General features: G+C 45.6%; 1 protein-coding gene across 1 annotated transcript; it reads left to right on the forward strand.

The window, feature by feature from the left end:
- The first annotated feature begins 3,383 nt into the window (after positions 1–3,383).
- CD63 (CD63 molecule) lies at positions 3,384–18,971 on the forward strand. The gene is made up of 8 exons (XM_084837287.1): positions 3,384–3,488; positions 4,364–4,444; positions 11,986–12,177; positions 14,167–14,241; positions 14,510–14,605; positions 15,131–15,268; positions 15,375–15,458; positions 18,264–18,971. The coding sequence occupies exons 2-8, from the start codon at positions 4,379–4,381 to the stop codon at positions 18,327–18,329; spliced, it is 717 nt and encodes a 238-aa protein (XP_084693413.1). The 5' UTR covers positions 3,384–3,488; positions 4,364–4,378; the 3' UTR covers positions 18,330–18,971.
- Positions 18,972–19,322: the final 351 nt, after the last annotated feature.

Consider the following 19,322-nt stretch of genomic DNA (forward strand, 5'->3'; position numbering starts at 1 on the left):
AAACCACCCAGAGAGCTTTGGCTATTGGGCAGTATAGAAATGTAATCAATCAATCAATAAATCAAACCCTGGTCTTTTATAACACCCATGATGTCGATGACCTTATCCTTAGTTTCAGTCCTGGTCTTACCACCATTCCTATTGTTCTCAATGTAACCAGGCCTGCCACTGACACCAGTAACACTTAGATGAAGGAATCCCCGCCAAACTAAGCAGCTTGCTGCTTCCAAAACGTGACCAACCCACTCGTGGCAGCCTTCCTTCATTTCCAAGAATACATTCAATCACTCACAGTTATCTCACAACACACACAGAACTAGTCACATCTTCAAAATACAATAAATCTTTATTCATTCCACATGATATAATGCATATTCCACTACAGGTTTATCTGATGTAGGTGAAGTAATACATGTTACGATGAAAAGAGACAGCCCCTGCCCCCGCTGACACACACACTCCAGACTATTAAGTCCAGAGTCTACAATTACTTACCTGCACCACTGGTGACAAAAGAAAACAAAGTGTTTCAGAGTAAACATTTACACCAGATAACATATTCATATTCTTTATTATACATCATTTTAAGCACCTATGAGAAAAGCAACATACAAAAGTTTTCCTAATAAATGAATTATTGGTAATAGTTGCATAATACCTGTCAAATTTCCTTTTTCTGTACACCAGTTAAAGGTACAGAAACCTTGTCCCTTGCTGCATCTGACCTCACCAATTTTGGATTTATTGATCAGAATTACCAAACCTGGTTCCATATTTATAATCATCCCAAAAGATTCAATCCTATAAACAATAATTTGGGATTAAGTCCCATTGAAGTCAGTGGGACTTGTTTCTGAGCAAACACAGAAGACTAGAATGCACATTTGATAAAATGGGCCTTTTGTGTTCCCAAGACTGCTGTGGCTGCACACGTTCTTCAGAGTAAGCTGCTGGGTGGTGGGGAGTGGCGGTGAGGTGTTGGAGGACAGACTGTGTGTGCCATGCATGACCTGTGGGTAGCTGGTCCTACTTACTCCCAGGTAAAATGTGCAGACAAAGCTGAGCCTATGCAATTGTTTACTCAAAAGGAAGTTCCACGGGATACAATGGAGATGTATTCCACAATAAGTGTAGGACTGTAGACTTAAGTCTGCAGTTCTTTCACGGCTGGCCCAAGACAGTTTGCTGCCTGAGGTTAAGGACAAGATGGTGCCCCCTCCATCATTTCACATACAGAAGCTGATTGGATTACCAGTACTTCAGTGCTGGTGGGATAGCATCCTCCACTGCACCTGAGAGCAGCAGGCCAGTTTAGTGAGCGTAGGAAAGGCCATGTAGCACGCACAGCTCTGTCCTCCAACAAAGGGGAACAGCTGGGGGCTGTCACTGCTGCTCCCCAGCATCTGCCAACTGGGGCAGTCACCTCACTCTGCCTAATGGTAAGGCCGACCCCGAATTCTATACACACTTACCTTACAGCTGAACATGCTTATGGTTACTATTCAGTAAAAGTGCAAAGAATCCAGCTGCATGGCAATCTTAGGTATTTATTTACTCCAGAGTTATTTCCAGGAACCAGAGGTACTTATTTCTGAATAACCACATCCATAACCCATTGGGCAACAGTCCTAAACAAGTTTACTCATAAATTAAGTTCCACTGAGTTTTGGCCTGACATCCTCTGTAGTGAGTGAGTAATGCTTTGCCGCTCAATCCTCTGCATCTTTATTTGGAAGCAAGCCCCACTCCATCCAATTACATTTACTCCCAAGTAAGGGTGCATTGGATTTCAGCCGTACTAGGAAGTAAGTCCCCTTGAAATCAGTGTGTAAATATGGTAAATGTGTTTTAACAGCAGTGGTTTGTAAGTGCATAAATAAATGGCAGCTCCATCCTATAAACTTGTTTCCTTAGAAGTCCCACTGCATTCAGTGGGGCTTCCTTCCAAGTGTGTTTTAGGATTGCAGCTTGAAAACTGAAGTAAAAATTTGGCAAAAACTCATAGTAACTGTCACTGTCTTTCTCGAACTTCCTTGCATATTTAATTCAGGAGAAACCAACACTTTTAAGCAGTGAAGGGGAGGGGGACGATATTAAGATGATAATAATAATGGGGTGAAGAGAGAACTATGTATACTCTAGTGCCTTGAGCTTTCTAGAAATAGAAAATGATTAAGAGGAAGCAAAAAAAAAACCAGAGGCTGCGATCCTATGCACACTTACCCAGGTCCATCATCAAGGGTAGGCATGGTTGGGCACCTGCCGACTGCCTACACCCCAGCAGGGGCCCAATGGCAAGAGGCCCCTGGAGTTGGTCCTCCTCTTCACCACTGCAACCTGCTTGTTCACCTGCCTCTCGCTCTGGCTCAGACAGCAGTGGTGGTGAGAAGAAGGGGCAGGAGATGCCACAACCTGCTTGGTTCCTGGCTCTCTGTCAAGCAAGCAAGTGGTAGCAATGATGAAAGAGGATAATGAGCAATAGGCAGCTGGTGACAATGGCCGTGAGATGGCAGACTCTCTGATGGAGGGGGCCCATTGAGGGTGTCTTGCCCAAGGGCACCCCAAAATTAGGACCCTGCACCGCACTTACTCAAGAGTAGGTCCCCCTTGAATGCAGTGGGACTTATTTGTAAACATACTTAAGTTTGCATGCTAGGCCTTTCACACCATCTCTAATCAATGTGTGCATGCATGTTTTGGCAAAGCCCAGCTGAGCGCAAGCCCATACATGTTTACTTGGAAGTAAGTCCCATTGAATTGGGGTGGAGGGCTTACTCCACCCCAGCTAAGTGGATGTAGGATTGCAGCCTGATGGGGAACGCAATCGATAAGCTTTGGGAACTGCGAGCGAGTCGTCGTCAGTGCTGAGGCGCCTAAAAAAGATCCATCACAGCGAGTTATTTTCTTCTCCTTCTCGCATTGTGTTTCCCCAAGAGCTCATGCCGCTCCGTCCTCTCGCCACATCCCCGGAAACCACCGCGCGCGCGCGCGCATAAATATATACGCCTGCCAATTTCGGATTATCCTTCGCTTCGTGAGTCTGATGAAGTGGACTCTCTGGCCCACCACAGCTCTGGCCATCCACGCTCGTTCGTATTTAAGGTGCCGCGAAATTGCCAAGACGCCGGGCGGCTGTTATCAGGGGGCGGAGACACTCCGCGCAAGGGCAAGCTGGCGGCCGCCGAGCGCTCGCCGCTGCCCTCCGCGCCCGCCACCCCACCTCCCTTCCCTGTTGACTCAGTGGACCCAAGGCAAGTCCACCCCTTCCCAGCCACCGCTTTCCTTTCCGTCACATGACTAGCAGCTGGGCTCTCCCCTCCATCGTTACGCAGCAGCTGGGGCGGGGAGGGAGGAGACCTCTAGGGGAGGAGTGGCTGGCAAAAGGGGGGGGGATATAAGACGGAGACGGAGCAGCGCTGTCCCCGCTACTGCCCTGTTGGACCGCGCTGCTGAGTGTTTTTCCACCGTCGAGAGAAGGGCGTTAAAAGGTAAACGAAGCAAGAAGGGATTTGGGGCGCGGGGGAGTGTCGGGGGGGGGCGCGGGGATCTTTGCTCACGGGGCAGAAAGTATATTAACGTAGTCAGTGCGGGGAGTGTAGATTTAGGGGCCTGCTAGACTGTTGGGGCTTTTTCTGTGTATCCCCTCTCCCCGCCCCCCTTTAGGCTGTAAAATCTGGCTTTGCTTTCTAAGGGGTGGGGGAGGCGGGAGAGGAGAGAGTTTGCCAATTCTAAACGGACCGTGAAGTGACCCAAGAAGCCAGCGCGTTTACACTCCACATCTTTTCTTTTTTTTTTTAAGCGAAGGTGGGGCTGGCTTGGATTACATGCCACGCTGCTAAAAAAAAAAAAGGGAACCCTTCTTTTTTCCTCGCTCTTTCTCCCTCACTCAGCTCCACCCCCACCCCAGATATCTCGATGTGCAGTATTGGTCTGTTGGAGAGGAGTTGCACGACTTCAAGTTGCCAGGCCTAGCTGTGTCTTGTGAGTGGGTGGAGGGGGAGAATGGGGGAGCCGGAGAGCTGTGTGTGTGAAGTTGGGACTCCTCAGCTGGTCCGGGCCTGTGTGTCCTGTTTGGCTTGCGCCCTGAACCTAGCTTTGCGCTTCCTTCTAACAATCTCTTTCTGATATATGCTTTTTAGAAGGGCTTTCAGCCCCTCGAGGAAAATCTGCCCCGGTTACTGGAATCCTCGCCCTCTTCTCCCGTCGCCAGACCTCCGCCTCCAAGTTTCCTGTTTCCTTTTTCCAACCTCCATTGTATTAATAACGCCGCTCTCCGCTTTCCCTAGTACTCCCTCCTCCCTGTGATGATCTCTTGATCTAACACGTCTCTCGCTTTCCCTGTTCCCCACCCCATCCCTTACAGGGACGAATATCCAAAATGGGTGTTGAAGGTGGCATGAAGTGTGTGAAATTCCTCGTTTTTTTCTTCAACTTCATATTCTGGGTAAGTTAACTGAGGGCCTTGGCACCTGAAATGGTGAGGAATAGGGGTTCCTTGTTAATCGCCACTGCCTCCAGAAAGTCTCTGGGACATGTTTGTACAAAATGTGTTAGGCAGCTGTTGATATTGCCTGTTTAGCATAGAAATTGGCTAATTGGCCCTTAGGCCATTAGTTTAAACTCTAGTTGTCACTATGATTTCTTGATGGCTTGGCTATATGATGTGCATCTTAAGTAGCAAGCTCCTATAGGCATTATCAAGTTCCCCTCCCAAGTTGCTCCAGATTTGAGGAGTTGTGTGTCTTGTGGAGTTTGGCTGGTTTCCTTGCCTACATTATATTTCTATAGGACTTTTCTGTAGATGATAAAATCTGTGCACATCCATAGTGTCATGTTTTAAACTTCTCAAACCAGTAACTGTCATGGTTTTCCCCTGGAGAACCCTGAGAATTCAGATCTGGGGAAGAGCCAGACTTAAAATCCTAAAGAAATTCCAAAAACAATTACAGTTCCATGACAGCTAAATAATTCACAAACTGGATAAACAAATTTAATTACAGCCTCCTTCTCCAGGATGATTTGGGATTCTGAGGGGTGAAGCTCAAAAGAAAGGTTCCAAGTTCCATCTCCAGGTAGGGCAGGAAGAACTCCTGCCTCAAACCCTGGAGAGCTGCTGCCAGTCATTGTCAACAATACTGGGCTAGATGGACGAACAGTCTGACTTGATATAAGGCAGCTTCCTATGATGGATGGAGCTTGTGTTTCTGTTCATGGAGAAGTCAGTATAAGCTCTGAATCTGAAAACTCAAGGTTGCTGAATTTCCCACCTTGGTGGTTCAACAAGAAGTCCATAAGTCAATGACCTGGTTTGAACAACACGACAGCCCATGGGTTAGACAATCCATGGGCTGTTGTGTATGAGCAGAAGAGAGCGGACACGCTGCCTGCAGCGCGTTCGCTACTTCCACTTTTACTCAACCACCCATGATCGGCTCCTTTGTAGGTTGCTGAGTATGTTGTCTGAGCCTGGTTAACCCATAGTTTGTTGTTCGGTCTAGCCATTGACCTATTTTCAACCCAGTGTAAAACCATCCGCCCTGCATGCATTCTATAGAAATGGCACGCAAGAGTTTGAGGAAGTGGGAAGATCACCCCACAAACGCTTCTGAGGCTTTACATTGGGTCTGAGCAATGAGGTTGCTAAACATAACTACCTGGAGAGCTAAAGAGTTCTGGATCTGTTTCTTCCTGCTGAGTTGGCAGTGCAATTCTACCTACTCTTATTGCTGGGGTAGTAAAGCCTCTGCTTGTATCACAGCAGCTGTCAGGACATTTTGTGTGAGGCAAGTAGGACAGGTGGTTCACCATATCTACCTGTACGTGGTGTGGGGCCAGTTTCTAGTGATGGAGCCAAGCAGATGGGGTTCTTTCACAACACATTTAGACATCTTGGACCCACTGCAGTGTTCTGTGACGTATGGGATCAGGGGTTTCATGCACTTTGAACGGCCCCAGCTGAGTCACCCATGTAATGCTAAGGGAAGAGCATTTGCCTTTCTGTTGCTCAACAACAGGAACAAGTTTGGTGTTCTGTTCCCACCAACCAATGCTCACGCTGACAAATCCTGTATTGCACAGAGGATGTGTCAAGGAGAGAGAGCATATACAAACAACCAGAAGATGTGGGAGACCTCACAAAATAGAATTGACTTTGAGGCTTGACTTTTAATTATTATAGGAAATTATTTCAGATTCTAGAGCCAGGATAGAGGTTTGACTAGGGCATCAAGGAATGTTAGGTATGATTTTAGAATGGCACATAAATGTATTAAATGAGTTGGGAAAGATATTCCCCTTCAATTTGCTAGGTATTTTGACAACCTAGCCAATACCCCCAAAAGTGAATAGTAGAAACCTAGTTAAAATTGTTTTGTATTCGCTAGTTTGCAGTATTCAGCTAAAGAGCTAAAAGAATTTAGATTCTCAAATTTCTTCTTGCATGTAGAAACCTACATCTTTGAAAGTTTGGAATTAGAATTGTACAAACAAAAGGCCCCACTTCCACTAGGAGAGCCGGATGGCTTAGAGGCTCATCTGTTTGCAGATGGGTACTTGGTGTGATCATAGTATGATATTCAAGAAGGAAATGACTGAAGTTGTCGCTTTGCCTCACTTTATCTCTGCTTTGGAAGTAATGGAACATCAGTGTGAAGGAGGAAATGATTGCATTTCCTTGGGGGCGCCTCCTTGCTCCGAGCTGTTTATGCATTTTCGCAATATCTCTCATATCTGGCCTAATTGCTGTTGTGCCTTAAATCTCCAAACATTCTTATAAGAAACTGAGTTTTACATAAATGTCGCTTCCATTCAATTCCGGAGGTATAGCCGAATTAGCTATTTCAACAACAACAAAAAGTCCTGGGCCACCTTAAATACTACCAAGCATATTGTGGCAAAGTTTTCATGGGCTAGAGCCCCCTTAGCTCTAGAAGTGTTGTCAGGGCTGGCCCAACCATTAGGCAGAGTGAGGCAGCTGCCTCAGGCAGCAGATACCTGGGTTGGGAATGGTGGCAAGGTGCTGGAGGACTGACCTGTGTGTGCCAGGTGGTCTGCTCTGTGCCTCCTAAGCTAGCCTGCTGCTTTCATGTGCGGTGGAGAATGCTGTCCTGTCATCACGATGCCCCATGTTGAAGTAAGATTCCACTGCTATTCCAGTCAGCTTCGGTATGTGGAATTAGAGGGGCAACATCTTGTCCTTCATCTTGGGCAGCAAAATGTCTTGGGCTGACCCTCAGTGTTGTCCTCCGTCAGTGTGTGAGGAGAGGGAGAACTGATGCATGTGTGCTAGAAGGCTGCTAAAGAATTCCTTAGCATCAACTTTGCAATCATTCTCAGACTCAATAGACTGCTGGGAATGGGCATCTCACTCTTTAAGTGTCTCAGGTGATTAATCACCCTAATTTACTGCATTTTACCTACCAAAGTGGGTTGTACCCACTCGGGATTATTTATAGCTGTTTCTGCACAGATGTATCTCTTGTCCTCCTGGACCTTCTGGCCTCACCTTGAAAGCTTTTCTTCCCCCCTCACACATGTGTGTGAGATTATGTGCCAACTAAGGATAACTTTTGATGCGCTGGGTAGGCTCCAGCTCATGAAAGCTTTTGCCACAATAAATGTGCTGTTTCTTCCGATTACCAATGTAGGAAACAGAGAAAAGTGACTTGTTAAAATTGCTTGTTAAAATGGTCTCGCACTGTATGGTATAAAAAAGGGCGCAAAAGTTGGCATCTGGCACAGAAAGGATGAGGGGTGGAAATGTGTTCTGAGAAAATGACTGCACACGGAACTTGGCTTAGGTCTTTGAGGGGGCAGGGGTCTGTTCATGAGAGCTACCCAGAGTGCTGTGCTGCCCTTCCCTTTTCCTCTTTCTGTGCTTTGGGAAATGTGTTTTTCTCAGAAAACATTGTATAAGCCAGCTGCTTCTTGGCAGGGTTGTGGATTTGATGGAATGGTTTGCTCAAATGTACACAGCAGCCAGATGTAGCCTGCATCTGATAAAAGAAGGACAGCGAAGGAACAAAGATATTGACCGTCTTGCATCAGAAAGTGAGTAATTGCCACTTTCAGTGGTGGTTGCTACTTCAGAAAAGATATCCAGGCTGGATCACTGTATTTAGAGAGCATCTTCCCTCCACAACATGAACTTTGGGGGACATAGGGAAGCATGTTACAGAAGAGATGTCACCTAATGTCGGTGATTAGTGCAGTCCTTGTTAACTGTTGCTGTTTGACTGCATTTGTCTGTTTGGACTAGCAGTTGGAATGGGGGCTGATGCAGTCCCCATGGGGTTACACAGAACAGCCAGTTGTAAAGAGGAAGGGAACGAGGGGAGGGGGGTTGCTTGTCTGGGAGCAGCCTAAACCTATTGGGTTAAATCTAATCTCATGCTAGCAGATGTCCACCTGCGCAACAGGATCCCCCACCCCGCCCCTGCTGCAGCCCTTCACACCATCTGAAAATCTACTTCAGAGGTTTCCTCGCTCTCTGGAGCAGATTTTGAGGGTGTGTGGGGGCTGCAGGGGTAGGGGGAATTTCCCCCTCCTGGTTCTGCTGGTAAAAGTAGCTCTGTCAGCAGAATTGCACCACTGGATCCAACCCATCCTCCCTTCTCACCCACCAAACAGCAGCAAAGGCTATTAAATCAATGTACTCTCTCACCCCTGATGCTGTGGAGCAAATATGAAAATTTTCCCTTGATATTTGTGGCCCTCTAGATGTTTTGGCCTACAACTCCCATCAGCCCTAGTCAGCATAGCCAGTGGTGGGGGATGTTGGGAGCTGTAGGCCAAAATATCTGGAAAGCTGCAAATTGCCTACTTCTGACCTAGACACTGGGTCCTTGCCTTCAGAAAGGAAAAGGGTAATGGCATGCATGACTGAAATACTCCTGCAAAACAAAACTGACTGTGGCCCTTTCTGATGCTGACTAGCCTTCAAATGCCGGATCTTTGTCTGCTTCCCAGAGGCTCCCTGCATAGTTATGTGAATTCTCATAAACTCTTCAAGAGAGGGTGGGGGACTGGTTATTCAAGGCAGAAGTGAATTGGGATATTGTGAGTGATGGTGAGAAAATGAAGTTTAACACTTCCTTTTTGTGTGCCCTTTCTGCACCCCCTCCACCCACCCACATCAGATCTGTGGAGTTTCATCTTACCCTTGTATTGGGCCAATGGGGTTATCCCCTACACATGTAACATGAGTTCTTGTCTGGCAGAGTGATGGGGCTAATGTATCTCTGTTGGTCTGTTTTCTAAGGTCAGGGCATAGGGAAGAACATGGGGAAGAACTGTGTGCCATCTGGAAGTAGGCTGGGTCTCTTTGCCTTGGTGGGTCCACCCTGCTGTGATAGGGCAAAGTAAACACCAGCTACAGGAAGCATGCCAGCAACTATTTGGGAACTGGGTGGTGAGCAAGCTAGAGAAGGAGGGAGTTTCTATGCTCTGGAGATCTAGGCTGAAGGGAAATCCTTTTCTTGTCCCCACATCTGTAGCTTTGCGTCGTCAGTCTTGCATATGCTCCAGTAGTCCCTGTTTATCAGAGTCCTGATTTTGCTCGTACCTCTCCTTTGTAAATAGCTGCTCTAAACTAGTCCTTGTTCGTGCCTTTTAAAACTATTTTGTACAGCTGTCATTCACCACCTTTGTCTTTTTGTTAACACCTCCCCCAGCAAGGGGGTCTTTTGTAATGTGTGGGGTGGGTGGATGCATTGTGATTCTAGTGGACAAATGTGAATGCTGAGGCACCCATGCAGTACATAGCCTACCATTTTACACACTGCAGCTGGGGCTTGTTTAGAACTGTTAATTATGGTAGCATATTATTACAACAATATCCTGCTAGTATATCTTTAACCAAAAGAACAGGTGAGCTTTTAAAATCGTGTGACCAGACTGCAGGCCGTGGCTTAAGTATGGAATGCTCAAACTGTGTTTATTTTCTTCCATCCATTCTGTGTCCACCTCCCCTGATATTTTATGTTCCCAGCTGTGCTTGAGTTGTGCTTCTATGACGAGTAGAACCAGATCCTTGTGAGATTAGACAAGTTTGTTTGTTTTTAAGGAAAGGAAACTGATGTTCAGTTTACTCATATACCTGGCCTCATAAGTCACCCAAAGGCTGGCTACTGCAGTCAGTGTAAAAGGATACATCAGGTGGGATGAAGAAGCCTTTTTAGGGCAGGGTCACACAATCATGGAGAGAAAATAAGCCACAGTGGCTTATTTTCCCTCCCCTCACGTGCTGTTTGTGAGCCACCTAATTAGCATAATTACCCTTGCCAGGCGCAGTGAGGGTAGGGGGCTGGGGTGATTTACAAACCGCCCTGAAACCCTAGAACAAGCCGTCTGTGATTGTGTGAACCCAGTCTTATTGACTGGATTCACACAACATGACAATCCACACACAAGGTTGAGTGTGGATGGTCGTTGAACCCAGCTGAACTAACAAACCATGGTTTGTTAACCACGAACAACTCACAATTCAACAACAACCCACACTCAACCCGTATACAACCTTGAGTGTGAAAATCAGGGTGTTAAGGACACACATTTATTTTTTATCTGAGTATGATGGGAGTGTACGTGTTTGGTTGCATTATAATTATAGGAGCTGATTAGTCCTCTCTTCTAGCCTTTTTGGTAAATGGGAATCCTTAATACTGCCAGTTCTTGGCAGAGTGTGTGGGATTGCATGTGTTCTGTTGCCATCTTTGTGTAGCTTTTGTTGATAACTCATAAAATACATGAACAATGTCTATGATAAGTAGGAAACATTCTGTAAGTACTCTTAAGAAAGAGTCCTCTGATCAGTCCTGCCTTCAATTAAAGGGGGGGGGGACATAGGGGAGAAAAGCTTTTGGACAGTAGCAAAGAGCAACAGCAGGTAGTCTCTTAAACTTAAGAGGGTCTGTTTTGGAGAAATGTTAGATGTGTTATGAAAACTGGAGTTGTGTATACATCAATGATTAGGCATTAAGTCAGCTGTTCTCCAGCTTAATGTTCAATTAAAATATGACTTGTACCCATGATCATACTGTGGTTTCATTCCTTGATATCTTCCTTATTTTGCCCCAACTGATATGGTGAAGGTTAGACTGTCCCCAACTTCATTTGCTCAATTTAACAGGTGGCTAACCTAGACTTGCTATTTACCCCATCCCATTTCAAGAAAACAGTTCAGAGTTTAAAAAAAAAACCCATGCCACTTGTGTAACCTATGACTTCCCCTTTTTTTTCCTATCATGAAAGATGGAACACCCAGACTTGGGTCTAGGAAACTCTGTGGTTGGCAAACCATGTTTGCTTTACAGAGAGTAGTTTGAGCAGAAGAGCACCACATTTTAAGAAGCTATGTGTCCCCTATTGACATAAGCCATATGTTGCCAAAATGGCTGCTAACATGCTAGGATATAATCAGAGTTGGGCCTATGTGTTTATATTGAATAGGATATATCTTCTACGTCTACAGAGGGTCCAGTTGGCCAGCTACTAGATGTTTCAAATATATGCTACCATTCTGAGGCTGAGGAACAAGTAACTGGCTGCTGGAAAATTGCAAGGTTCACCTTTCCCCAACCTTTACAATTGCTTGCTAGGACTACTGCAAAGATAGATGCAACCAGAAGTTGCCAGTATAGTGCAGCATAGACCCAGACATCCAGGTATTTAGGACCAGTTCTGGCCTAGACACAGAGGATTGGTTGAGGGTTGCCACACCTGAGAGAGAGGGGATGTCCTCTCAGAATACTCGGTCATGTAACTTGCACTGGGGACAGTTGTTGTTGTTTTTAAACCCTAGTTGGATGTATTTCTGTATGCAATAGCCCACTGCACCTCAGGACCACCGCCCTTCTGTTCATCATCCAAGGATGCTCTCCCTGCCGCCATTGAGTAGGGAGTTGGACTAGATGATCTCCGAGGTCCTTTCCAGCTCTCTGATTCTATCCTTGCAATACTGATGGTTTGTTTTCTTCCCCTGCGCAGCTCTGTGGCATTGCTCTGATTGCACTGGGGATATATGTACAGATGGAGCTCAAGAAGACACTGATGATGACCAGTCCTTCCTCTGCCTCAGGCGCCCCCATCGTCATCCTGGTTGTGGGTGTTATAGTCTTCTTCATCTCCTTCTTCGGTTGCTGTGGAGCAATGAAAGAGAACTACTGCATGGTCACAACGGTGAGGGAGTGATGAAGAATGAAGGGGAGCTGTGGAATGGGTATCGGCACAGCAGGATGGAATGGAATGTTTTAGATTTGAGGGACTGATGGAACTGCTGTAGCGTATTGGCCCAACTCCAGCTTCTAATATTCCATCCATCCCAGGCATCTGAGCTGGGGTGCTAATTCCTGTTCTCCTTCTCTTGGCGCTTGGTAAACGGGGGGACACAAGTTGATTGTGCTGCATGGGTTATGCTTTGCCCTATCTCAGATCTAGCCCTGTACAGTCAACCCTCCGAGCCATTTTGGGCTAGAGATTCTGAAACTGATGCTGTTTCATGTGTTCTTGTACTGAGTGATGGCCATAAGTAGTACTGTAAAGCTTTTGCAGTTGAGGGAAGCTTCGGCATGGAGAGGATACTATGAGTGGGAGATCTAGCCCTATGCAGAGCCTGTTAGAACGTTTTAGTCTATGAAGAAGTTTGGCAGTGCTCAGGGAGTGATGTTCTCTGCAGCAAGGGAGGCTTGGACCATGGTGGTGGGGAAACCAAGATGCTCAGGGTTCAGTGGTACCTGTGAATTCTGTATAAGGGGGCTTTGATTTTGAGCTCTCGGACAATATTGAATAGCTACGTCAAGGCGGTGTGTATTCTTGAATCTTTTACAGTCCTAACTTTGTGCCAAAGAAAAGTAAATTTGGGAAATCTATCTATATTTTGCATGTATTCCTTATTGCCTCATGGGGAGGAGCAAGGAGCTAGGTAGGGCACTGAAGTCCTGACCACTGGGATTCCTAATCATGCCCCTCCCGCTCTGGGACTTTTCTCAGCATTGCTCCTACATTGTGGTCTGTCATCACAGTTTAAGGACTAGAAATTTGCTTAAAAAAACACACACACAGCCACCTAAAAGCTGAGGACTTATCTTCCATAATTCTACATGCATGCAGAATGACATAGGGTACAATTTTCTGAAATGCATTTGTGCCCTAGTTTATAGTTCTGTCTGGCCTGGGGAGGGACTAATATGGCCCTTATGTGGGCAAAGGCAGACCTGCCACAGAGCATGTTTGAACTTCTGGCTAGAACCTCTGTCTTCCCTCACCCTCCCTAACAGGAAACTCATCCAAGATTGCCATTCCTTTGCTGCAAGGAATAATAGTTAAAGAATAGCAGAATTAAAATAATAACTCCTATCTGCTGACAATTAAATAGGTAACCACACAATTCACCGATGGCACTTATGCTCTGTTAGGTTAAGTCTGATGGGGTTTGATTGCAAATGGCACACAGTGCATGATGTGTTGTGGCTATGGAGAAAGTTTAGTTGGCTCCCAAAGAGCTAGAGTCCTTGATACACTCAGTGGCATAAATGGCAGAGGGGCCCCACTAACATTAATCCATGTCTCTTGCAGGGTGTGCGTGCGTGTGTGTGTATCCCAGCAGAAACTGGGACCTGGTATAGCAATGGACTGTGGATTAATATTCGAGGGGCATTAGCACAGCAAAGGATACGGAGCACAAGGAGTTCTGTCATCTGCTATTGGGAGATACTGATGGGTCCCATGACATAAGGATTATGGGAAAGGGGGAAGGCTATAAGCTGGGAGCATTGGCAGAATTGTGGAGAAGTATAATGTTAAGATACACAGGGATGGATGACTCATTCCCCCACCCCGAATATTAGACTTTGGAATAGGGTAATGACTGGCTTTACTATACAAACCTGGGAGTCTTTGAATAAGAATGGGCGCTATGTTCTCTGACTGGGTAGGCCGTGATAGGAAACTAGAGTCAAGTCATTTAGGCAAGGTGCTCTCCTGTTCAGGGGCAGGGCTGTTTCCTGAGTGGGCACAATCTTTGGTCTCCGAATGAGGGCTTTATATGGGTCTGGGCGGAAATAGATCTTCATCTCCTCCTTAACTGTATAGCCCAAAACAGAAGGGGGCAGTGAGGTTGGGCATTAATGAGCACTCCTAGGCATTTAAAAATGTTATTTCTTCCTATAGTTTGCTATCCTCCTGACACTCATCTTCCTGGTGGAGATTGCAGCTGCCATTGCTGGCTACATCTTCAAGGACAAGGTAAGAGAGAGATCTCTGGATGTTCTGCAGTCGCCTTCAGACTCTTGCTGAAACTCCCTGGAAAGGACCAGGTGGAGTACCTACAGATAAAAAAAACCTTTCATTGGATTGGCCTTGAGGTTGTTGGCCATCCTAAGAGAATCCGTCCAGAAGTTAGCCTTGTTACCCACGTAGGCATGGCCTTCCTCAGGGCTGCTTCATTATTCATGATGGGTCCTGGCTAAACCCGATGAGGCTTAAACATCTTCATCACCCTTTCTTTTCCCAGGTCAAATCACTGATTGATGAAGAAGTCAGGGAAGAAATGGTGAACTACAAAAATAACACACATGTCTCCCAGGCTTTGGACGACGTGCAGAAGACGGTGAGTGCAACATAGAGGCCCTGCTTTCTGAACCTAATTATTGGGTAGGCAATGATGGTAGGGTATCCATCTTGTTGGTTTTAAACAGTGCATCCTGATATTAGAGCTGGGAATAAAACCAGAGCCTGAACTAAAAAAAAAAAGGGAGTGCAATGTTAAACATTCCCAAGGAACTAGGTGTGCCCAGTCAGATTTTTGACTCCTCAGCAGACCCTTCATGCCCTGTCACAGACTGCTTTTGAAAACACCCTCACTTTCAAAAGTAGCTTGCCACGTAGCATTTGTGCTTCTTCAAAAATCAGTTCTTCAAAAATTAGTACGTTTTCAGTGGCCTGGTTTGCACGATCACCGTAGCCCATCATGGGCCTCAGTTTCCTATCTGCAAAATGGGAATAATAATAGCTTGCCTTGTAGGATTTTTGAGGATAAGTATGTTAGGGAAACATTCTTCTGTGAGATGATTGATTAAAAATCCTAGAAGATGCTAACCTCTGTGCCTTCTCTTCCCGCCTCCCACAACTATAGTATTCCTGCTGTGGAGCCACTAATTATACTGACTGGTTTAGTGTGCCAGGGTTTGCCCCCCAAAGTGTACCTCAATCATGCTGCAAGGATAACCGCAATTGCACTACGAACCCAACTAAAGACAACGTCAACAGTGAGGTTTGTATTGGGGAGTGATGGGAAGGGAGGGCATCTTTCCAGAGTACCTAGCTTGAGAGTTCTGATGGATCCTGTAAAACACTGTTCCTGTTTTCTTTCCCTGCAGGGCTGTGTATCAAAAATAGAAGGGTGGTTGAGGAAGCACGTTGTAATTGTGGCTGCAGTGGCATTGGGCATTGCCTTCTTTGAGGTACCAACAATTATAATAGCCTGTAGGAAACTGTGTGTATGTGTGCGTGTGTGTAGTGTATTTGTTTGCACACTTACGTTATGCCAGGGCAAACTTCATCCAGGTCTGTGTGCATTCTGTGCTTTAAAAAGAAAAAGGTTCTGCACCCTGAAAAGCTGGATTCTTCCTCAGCCAGCAGGGTAAATGCTCTGGGTTAAATATTTCCATCATTCTGCTTTCAGTAATCTATGGGGAGGAGCAAAGACCCATGCAGGACTCTGAAATCCTGCTTGGCTCCCCACTGCTGGCTCCTGAGATTTCACCAAGCATTGTACATATGCTTCCAAGGCTTTGTTCACAACCTTAAGTCTTAAAGGTCGTCTTCTCCCCCAGATTAAATCTGCATGTAGTGTTCACATGGTGGGCTGCAATGAAAAAGTAAAAACGTTTGTGTTGCACAAAAGTGTAAATTTTGTAGTCTACATCAGGGATGGGGAACAGGTGACCCTTGCTGGACTGCAGCTCCCCCTCATCCCTTACCCTTGGCTATGCTGGCTGGGGCTAATGGGAGTATCTGGAGGGCCACACATCCCCCACCTCTGGTCTGCATGGTTCAGCCAAAAGCAGCTAAGTGTGTGTTTGTGTCCCCTGGGGGGACAGCAGCAAACTGATCTGTGCAGGTGCAATGGATGTCCTCCCTGCACTGAGATAAAACTTGATTTATTTCACTGAAGAGCTAGTATTTTTGGCTACCCGCTAAACTTTCTACAACTTCTTGAACGGTGCGTGCGCCTTTGCCCTAGCTCTGAGCATTCTCCGGCGTCCGAGTCTTTACTACGGAAGGTAGAAATGTGTTAGCCTAAGTTTGTCTCCCTAGAGCGGGTGACATGCATAGGAGAGAGATGTCAGTGCTGCCTGCTGTCATCTCAGCAGGGGCTGGTGGTGCTGCTGCCTTAACAGTCTAGTGCAGACCTGGGAGCACTGGCTGCCTTTTCTCTCAGGGCACATCCTGCACCAAGGAAATGAATCTAGCCTTGTGGGCTCTACAGCTGTCTCCCGTCCAATGTGTAGATTAGAAGGGATCATTACAGGCTCGAGCAGATTGGGCTGTGTGTATGTGTGTTGGGGGCTGCGGAGGGATTGTGTCGCTTACCCCCAGAGGTATAGCTGCTTGGGCAAGCTATAACCTGACTTAGAAACAAAGGGGTGTGTCTGTCTACCTTGACCTCTGGTATTCTGTATTACTTGTTGATCAAAGCTGAGCTTTTGTTTGAAATGAATGTTAAGCAAATAAAATTCAGGATCTTTTGGGTTTTGCAAAGGGATGTGAATAGCATGTATTGACATTTTAAAAGGAAATGATATGGATTTGTAGAAAATGAAAGTTTCCGCCTATAATCTACTAATTTACACGAGAGGATATTGTGTGAGGCTTGTATCCAGTGCTTACACCTAACAGCAGCAATAAGCCGTATGCTACTAAACTTGCATACATGCAGTGGAGCTTTCTGAATTGATAGCTGGACTAGGTTTTTCAGGAGCTCAGACCTTATTGATTGGTCTTCATCCCTCTATCCCCTGCCCATCTCTCCTCAAGACTTCGAGATATAGGGTCAAGCAGAAAGGTTGGGTGGGGGCTCTTGTAATCTTACAGGATGTGGAGATGGTGGAATGGAGGAAAAGTATATCTGAGATTTCTGCTCTTTTCTTAATGTGCCTTTAAGGTTTGGAGTGCAGTTCTAGCACTTCAGTCCTTGTAGTCCACCCTTCCCCAGCCTGGCATCCTCCAGATATGTTAGACTACAACTCCCATCATCCCCAGCCAAGAGGCTGAGTGGAAGAGCCTAATGGCCACTAGGCTGGGCATGTGATACATGGAACATATACAGTTGTTGAACACTCTTAAGAGTTTTCCTCTTCCAAAGTGGTGGCAGGTGTAAAACCTGTTCACAAGCGGTAGTGCAAAACATCTTTAAAATTGAGTGTTACTTCTGAAAAGCCAGTTTAAATGGTGTCTATTCAGAGTGCTGAACTGGTCGTATAGTGCTAAAACTGTTAAAAGCACCTAACAATAATATTTTTGAGTGAGGGGGAGCCATTAAAGTTGTGAGCACACTCTGATACTGATGCATTAAAAGAATTTCCAGGATGTTTTTGGAATCCCTTCTTTTTCCTATTTGCAGGGAAACACCTGCTACTATTCCTTGCCCTCCTAGCAAGGATGAAACTAGCTTCCTCATTTTGTGTCCAGTGTAGTTCATTTGGTTGCATGGTGCAAGGAGGAATCCCAGGAAGTGCCTATTTTTTCACCAGCCTTTCAGAAACCTTTAGTTATCTGAGCTAGAGACATGGTACATTCTAATAATTCAGAAAGTGGTATAATAGAGATTGTTTTCTCTGGTGTACACCCAGAGTCTCCCGCTGTCTTCAGCCAAACAAAATATTGCAGTGTTTGAAATGCTACAGAAACCTGCAAATAGATGATAGTGGGGTGAATGTGCAAACCGCAAGCAATTAAAGCCTCTATTATACAACTTATTCCTATTGGCCATTTAAAAGCTTTCATAGTCTGGATGCCAAGACAGCTTTGGGGGCAGGTAAGAGGAAGAACTAAGCAAAGATGACTTGAAGTGGCACATCTAAAAGCTGAAGAGGAGGGGTTTCTTATACCCCCTATGAAAGGGTGGGAGAAATTGTTGCAAGGCTAGCTTGGTCTCCATTTCCAAAGTTTTTACTTTACCAGGGTCACTTTATTAAGTGACGCGTTCCCCTATTTGCAAAGAAAATCTTGTATCTCACATCATTTTCTGTCAATATTTCTTTCAGCTCCTGGGCATCATCTTTGCCTGCTGCCTCATGAAAGGAATCCGCAGTGGCTACGAGGTGATGTAGCCACCTCTCTTCCTGTACATCTGGTTACTGCTCTGGCAGCCGCAAAACTCTAGAATGTTGGTCTCCTCTTCTGGAGGGGTGCAACTGACCATCGCATGCCAATGGAACAGAGCAGGGTGAATGTTTCTTCTTCTGTTGCGTTCCTTGAAAATATATGCTGCCCTCAAAGGATTCACATGTTGCCTTATCTCTCTTGCCTCATCTCTAATGGGAAGCTGACCCCATTTCCTACCCCACCTTCTCTATTCCTGGTTATCCTTGAAACTTTTGTATTGTCCTTCATGTCATACTTTTGCCACTTCGTGGGCATCTGGAGATATGCAACTATTGTATTCCAGCAGATGTTCCTAGACTCTTAATAGGAGAGAGCAGGCACCATTGAACTCTTGCTTCCCCCAAATTCACACTTCCTTAAAGACCTCTAGGCTGCAGCCTTTCTCCTGACACCACATTCCTAGAAAGTAGGCTGCTGTATTCTTTTAGGATGCTCCTGTTTTCCGTTGGAAAGACAGGCTCTTGAATCAAGCAGGCACCGTTGTTTTGGAGGCCACAATAAGATGGAAAATTATGGTGTTTGGTTTTTTTTAAGCCAGTAAATCACTATTTGTAAAATAAAAGACATAGTTTCTCCCATGTGTTCTGACTGGTTTGTGTGGTACTCAGTCCTGGTTTTGCATTTGTTTGCATTGTCCAATCGTGGGTACTATTTTACCCTGCTCTGGACTCATCCCTCTGGCTCAGCTGTGGAGTTGAGGAGCGGAGGCAAGCTGAAGGTTCTGATCCTCTTTATGCAACACTGGAGCAGTGTTCAATCCAGCCAGGTGGAAGCAGCTCCTACACTGCTCCAGAAACATCGTCCATTATTATTATTATTTTCATTATTTCCATTATTATTATTATTATTATCATTTCATTATTTTATTTTAAAATTTTCTTGGCTGGCTTTCAGGACAGAACAATACATAAAAATAGTTAAAATATTAAAATCTCCAG

This window comes from Heloderma suspectum, chromosome 2 (assembly GCF_057233095.1).
Source record: "Heloderma suspectum isolate Gila_16-S chromosome 2, 16-S_ref, whole genome shotgun sequence".
Lineage (NCBI taxonomy): Eukaryota > Metazoa > Chordata > Lepidosauria > Squamata > Helodermatidae > Heloderma > Heloderma suspectum.

Excerpts from the sequence above, each read along its gene's own strand:
- CD63 (XM_084837287.1), top strand. The coding sequence starts at position 4,379 with ATGGGTGTTGAAGGTGGCATGAAGTGTGTGAAATTCCTCGTTTTTTTC. Across the intron at positions 15,269-15,374 it reads AAGACAACGTCAACAGTGAG|GGCTGTGTATCAAAAATAGA; the intron begins GTTTGTATTGGG and ends CTTTCCCTGCAG. Across the intron at positions 15,459-18,263 it reads TGGGCATTGCCTTCTTTGAG|CTCCTGGGCATCATCTTTGC; the intron begins GTACCAACAATT and ends TATTTCTTTCAG.